Source organism: Prionailurus bengalensis, chromosome E4 (genome assembly GCF_016509475.1).
Source record: "Prionailurus bengalensis isolate Pbe53 chromosome E4, Fcat_Pben_1.1_paternal_pri, whole genome shotgun sequence".
Lineage (NCBI taxonomy): Eukaryota > Metazoa > Chordata > Mammalia > Carnivora > Felidae > Prionailurus > Prionailurus bengalensis.
Window position 1 is genome coordinate 56,239,835 of NC_057360.1, and position 6,412 is coordinate 56,246,246.

General features: G+C 37.5%; 1 protein-coding gene across 1 annotated transcript in view; it reads left to right on the forward strand.

Annotated features, from left to right (window-relative positions):
* Positions 1-5,155, forward strand: part of LYPLAL1 (lysophospholipase like 1) — a 40,665-nt gene extending 35,510 nt beyond the window's left edge. Inside the window, exons 4-5 of the mRNA XM_043569472.1 lie at positions 1,822-1,937; positions 2,715-5,155. Coding sequence (XP_043425407.1) covers positions 1,822-1,937; positions 2,715-2,954 — 356 coding nt within the window. The 3' untranslated portion in view covers positions 2,955-5,155. The remainder of the gene's footprint in view (positions 1-1,821; positions 1,938-2,714) is intronic.
* The last annotated feature ends 1,257 nt before the right edge of the window (positions 5,156-6,412 follow it).

Below are 6,412 nucleotides of genomic sequence, written 5' to 3' on the forward strand. Positions count from 1 at the left end.
GATGTGTGTGCTGCCTCTGCCCCTGCCAAGCCCATTTGTGATCTCTAATTAACCATATCTGCATCTGTGGCTGGCGTGGGGGCTATTTTGAAAGAGCCTTTCAAGTGGTTCTCATCCATGGTGCACTTCTGCTACTGACGAGACCCTATTATTTCCCTCTGGTATGTTGAAAACCACAGATGTAATATTTATCATACACTGTAATTATTTACATATTATGTGCTTCTCAAAAATCTAGACTTTGCAAGCCTCGTAATCGTCACTCACACATTGTATCCTGGGTCCAAAATGATACTGTCAGTTGGCCCAATAATACTATTAAATGTTATTAAGTAAATAAATAAAATATAAAAATACATAAATAAAATTTAAAAGTCGTTCTATTCTAATAAATACCAGAAGATAGTAGAGAGCACATTAAAGTCTGTTGCAAGCAATCTAGATTCCAAAAGTCCTGGTTTACAACTAAAATTAGGGGTGCATCCTTAAGCAGGTCACCTAATCTTGGGCCTCCGTTCACTTCATCTGTAAAAGTAGATTGTGGTAAATTCAAATTTATAGTCTCTAAGGACTCAGCTTTACACTTTGTTAAGTGAAATAAAGCAGGAGGCTGGAAGCGAGATCTGGATTCTGCACCAGTGTATATTCTTGTATTTCCATAAGAGTGTGGCTGTGTGACTCACTTTCTATATTTATTTCTCACAAAATGTAAATAAGATGCCTTTTAAGTCTCACTCAAACTGGGGACTAGCATCCCTGGTCTCTCCCCTGAAGTTGGGTCACCAGGTCACGTACCTGTCTCCATATCCTGTGACGTCTCTGGTGCCCCCTTGAGGAGAAGGGCCCATGTATTTTCATATATGTGCTACCGAAGGGAGCACAGGACCATGTATTTTAGACTGCATGTCTCCAGTGACTAGCACAGTGTTGGGCACATAAAAGACAATAAAAGTTTGTTAAGTGAGTAAATTATTTTTTTTAACTTTGAGAAAGTTGATATAGGTAAGTACGTTTTTAATTATACCATCACAAATCAGTTTCCAAAACGATATTGTAATTTAGAGATGTTGTAACTGGCTCACCAGATTTTTGATCATCCTCCCTAAAAAATCGCTAAGCATCTATTATATGGCAGACACTGGAAATTTAACTCCTCATGGGGCTCAGAGCTTGGCAAGAACGACAGAAAGATGCATGTTATTAATTCTAGTTGCAGTGAGGACTCCTATAACACAAGTATAAGCAAACTATAAGTAGACACTAGATGTTTAAACAAATAACACTTGTACTATGACTCATATTTTGAACTATGGTAAATATTCTTACTCGTTGAACATGATTTCTTTGTTTAATTCCAGCTCTTTTTATAACAAGTCTCCTTACCAGTGATGACAGATGAGCCCGTGTCGTTTACGCATTGCAGGTCCTTTTTTTAATGAGATCTAAAGTAGACTAAATTTCTTTTTCGCACTGTGTCTCCAAATATTTTAAAACTTGCATGGATGGGGCGCCTGGGTGGCGCAGTCGGTTAAGCGTCCGACTTCAGCCAGGTCACGATCTCGCGGTCTGGGAGTTCGAGCCCCGCGTCAGGCTCTGGGCTGATGGCTCAGAGCCTGGAGCCTGTTTCCGATTCTGTGTCTCCCTCTCTCTCTGCCCCTCCCCCGTTCATGCTCTGTCTCTCTCTGTCCCAAAAATAAATAAACGTTGAAAAAAAAAAAATTTAAAACTTGCATGGAATATTGGCCCAGATGTATCTTGTTCTGAATTATTGTTGCATAGATTCTGGCTTTTTCTGATTAAGTGAATTTTTGCTTCTTTTAGGAGGATTTTCTATGGGAGGGTGCATGGCAATGCATTTAGTGTACAGAAATCATCAAGATGTGGCAGGAGTATTTGCTCTTTCTAGTTTTCTGAATAAAACATCTGCTGTGTACCAGGTAAGTTCCAGATTTTAGAAACAAAACAAAACCAAAAAAAAAGCGTGAAATAATCACACATTGAAACTAAAACAAAATTGATCATGAAGCAATTGCAGTCGATGCACAGAGCACTCCTGGGAATCCATCCCCAATTAGTCATAATGAATATTAATTCCAGCTGGTCATTAATGTTCAGGAAATACCATAGAAAGAATATTATTAAGCATGGTGTCCAAGAGGAAAGGATAAAAATCATATGTATCCCTTACACATAATAAAAATAGAGATGATTATAGCCAGGCTTGTTTTTTTATGTCATAAACATAATCGAAACAAATGACCAATTACATTCCCGACACCTGTCTCATAGCAATATGCTAATATACGAAGCGATACTATAGTGTTGTAACTTCATACCAGAATTAGAAACAGCAGATACAGAAATGAAAACTAGAATGTAATTTTTCTCTTGATGGTGCCTGCATTCCTCCCTCTCTCCACTCTCTATGTAAAGAAGTTTGTCTTACAGAGTCACACGGTTTCTTCAGGAAATGCTTCGACTGTGTTTGAGATGGTCCTGTATGGAGTCAGTGCTGGTCATGTACAACCATAGCTCATTGGTGCCAGCAACTAGCTGGGCCCCCAGTCCAGGACCACCAGTGTGCACCTTAGACCACACCACCACTGCCTCTTTTCCCTTTAAATATTGGAAGTTTTCTGCCCTGTCTGATTTCCAAGAATGATGTTCATCAATGAATTTCTTAAACTTTTCCATTTGTACATCCTGTTCTTCAGGCTCTTCAGGAAAGTGATGGTGTACTCCCTGAATTATTCCAGTGTCACGGCACTGCAGATGAGTTAGTTCCTCATTCTTGGGGTGAAGAGACAAACTCCGTGTTAAAGTCCCTAAGAGTGAGCACGAAGTTTCATAGTCTCCCAGGTGTTTACCATGAGCTAAGCAAAGCTGAGCTAGAAAAACTGAAGTCATGGATACTTCAAAAGCTTCCAGGAGAAATGGAGAAGCAAAATGAATGAATCAAGATTGATTTGTTGACCTACCTGTAATGTCTTTGTGAAAAGTGGTTTTTACTGCCAAATTATACTTTGATAAGTGATAATTAAAATATTATCAGTAAACAATATCAAGTTTACTGACTTATTTACTGGTTATTGAAATGCTTAGCACCATAGAGAGTAGCATCATCTTATTCATGGTAAATATTAATTTAGACATCTGTGTGTTATTTTTCAGATACATTTATAAATATTTGGAGACCTTTTAAGTAATTAAATGATTAAATTTTAAAAATAATGTAAAGTTGGTTTAAGTAAGAGCAATGAGAAAACATGAAAAGGCTTAACATGGCATTTTATTTACAAGTGTCCTATTTTGTTTCCCAATATTCAGGAATATTTTAAATGTGTTTATTATTGATTTCTGATTTAAATCCATTGTGGCCAGAGAGCATATTTTGTGTTACTGTTTTATCTGTATTCATGAAGGTTATTGGCTTGAAGTTTTGCTATTTAATTTGTTTTGTACATTTTTTGGTCTGGATTTGGTATCAGGGTAATACTGACCTCGTAAAATGAATTGGGAGGTGTTTTCTCCTCTTCTGTTTTTTTGGGAGAAATTGTATAGAATTGGCATTAATTTTTACTTTAAATTTTTGTTGAAATTCTCTAGTGAAACCTTCTAGGCCTGGAGATTTCTTTTATCTCTTGACAGCGTACCTACAAGTTTATTATAAACACTTCACACTTAGTACAAGAACCTTCCATTTTCCTCTTCCTGGTCTTTATGCTATTTTTCACACTTTACTTATAAATAGCATGTACCATAAATCTCACAACACATTACTACTCTCTTATTTAAAGTCAGCTTTCCTTTAAATCAACCTAAATAATGACGAAAAAATCTTATATGTATACCTGTGTAGTTACCACTTCCAGTGCTCTGCAGTTATTTTGTGCTGATATGTCTTTCTGGTATCCTTTTCATTCTGTCTGAAGGACATCCTTTAAATAATTCCAGTACAAATCTGCTGGCAATGGATTCTTTCAGCTTATATGTCTAGGAAAGCCTATATTTTGCATTAGTTTTGAAAAGATACTTTCACTGGGTATGAAATTCTGGCTTAACATTTTTTTCTTCAGTATTTTAACTTTTTTTTTTAATGTTTATTTTTGAGAGACACAGAGAGAGAGAGAGAGAGAAACAGAGCACAAGTTGGGAAGGGGCAGAGAGAAGTAGACACAGAATCCAAAGCAGGCCCCAGCCTCCAAGCTGTCAGCACAGAGCCCGATGCAGGGCTCAAACTCATGAACTGTGAGATCACGACCTGAGCTGAAGTCGGACGCTTAACCGACTGAGCCACCCAGGCACCCCTTTTCTTCAGTATTTTAAACATGGTGTTCCACTATCTTCTTGCTAACTTTATTTCACACAGGAAATCTGTTATTTGTTCTTCTACATCTAATTTTTTGGTTTTTTTACTTTTGCTGTTTTTAAGAGTTTATCACTGATTTTGAACAATTTGATTGTGATATATATTGGTCTGGTTTTTCATGTTTCTTATCCTTGTGGTTCCCTCTAATCTTTTTGGGTGTTTCTTTCGTTTCAGATACTCTCCTCACATGCATGTGGTGATTAGTGCTCTAAGTAACCAGGTAGACCATCCCTGGTTCTCTGGAGTTCTCCTTCCATGTAACGTACTCTTCCCTGGGACACTGTCTTGCAAACTCTAACCAAGCTGATCTACTCAGACTCTTAGCTCTGCTTCTCAACATAGGAGTCCTCCAAGCTCCACCCCCTCAGCTCTGTGGCCTGGGAACTCTCTCAAGGCAACAAGCTGGGGCCATCTGTAAAGCTCACCTCGTTTCCTTCCCTTTCTGTCAGAGAACACCGTCTTTTACTGCCTGATTGATGTCCAGTATTTTGAAAAAGTTTGTTTCCAGTATTTTGGCTTTTTTTTTTTTCTTTTGGTTGTTTCAGATGAAAGAATAAATTCATTCCTTGTATTATGTCAGTGGCTGGAAGCTCCACTAAATTATCCTTTAAAGAGGTTTACCTTTCTTTCATTCTTTTTATTTACTTTTCTTCAGTGCCCTTCATTCCTTAATGTGGTTTCAGATTTCCATATGCTATTCTTTTCCTTCTGCCTGAAATACTTCAACATTTATGATAATGCAGGTCTGCCACTATTAAATTCTTTCAATGTATGGCTGAAAAAGTCTTATTTTGCCTACAGTTTTTTAAAGATACATAGAATTCTAGTTTGACAGGGTGGTTTGTTTTTTTTCCTTTCATTATTTTATTATTATTTTTTTTAACGTTTGTTTTTGAGAGAGACAGAGAGAAGAGGGGAGGGACAGAGAGAGGGAGACACAGAATCTGAAGCAGGCTCCAGGCTCTGGGCTGTCAGCACAGAGCCCAACACGCAACTCAAACTCATGAACCGTGAGATCGTGACCTGAGCCGATGTCAGATGCTTAATTGACTGAGCCACCCAGGTGCCCCTTACTTTCATTACCTTAAAGATCTTACATTATTGTCTTCTAGTTTGCGTTTTTTTGTGTTGTTTTTCTTTAAAATTTTTTTTAATGTTTATTTATTTTTGAGAGAGAGACAGAGACAGTGTGAGTGGAGGAGGGGCAGAGAAAGAGGGAGACATCTGAAGCGGGTTCCAGGCTCTGAGCTGTCAGCACAAAGCCCGATGCAGGGCTGGAACTCATGAGCTGTGAGATCATGACCTGAGTGGAAGTCAGAGGCTCAAACAACTGAGCCACCCCGGCGCCCCTTCTGCTGTTTTTTTAATCTTTTTTCCCCTGGCTGCATTTATAATTTTCCTTATCTTTAGTTTTAAGCAGTTTGATTATGACACACTTTGGTGTTGTTTTCTCCATTTTCCTTGTGTCAGGAGTTTGTTGAGTTTCTGTTTTTTAGATCTGTGGATTTATAGTTTTCACCAAATTTAGAGACATTTTGGCCACAGCGTTTTCAAATCTTTGTCTCTCCCTCTTCTCTTTTTTGGGGACTTCAGGCTTACTGATAATTATTCCTTTTTCCTTCCCTTTTCCTTTTTTTTTTTTGTTTTCCTTTTTTTTTTCATTCTTTCACTCTGCGTTTCATTTTGGATGGTTTCTATTGCTGTGTTGTTGAGTTCATTGATGTCCTGCAATGTTTCATTTGTTATTAATCCTATCCACTTTATTTTTTACCTCAGATACTGCACATCTCTAGAAGTTCTATTTTCTTTTATTTGTTGCGTTTTATATTTAATGTGCTCATTCTCCACCTTCTTGAATATATGGGACATAATTAAAAAACAGTTGTAATATTCTTGAGTCAATCATCTCTGTCATTTGTTGGTTTGTTTCTATCAATTAATTTCTCTTTTCATTAAGGATGATATTTTCTTGCCTTCTTAGTGTGCTTCATGATTCTTTATTAGCTCCCAAATGAGGTGAGTTCTACCTCATGAAGTGCCAGA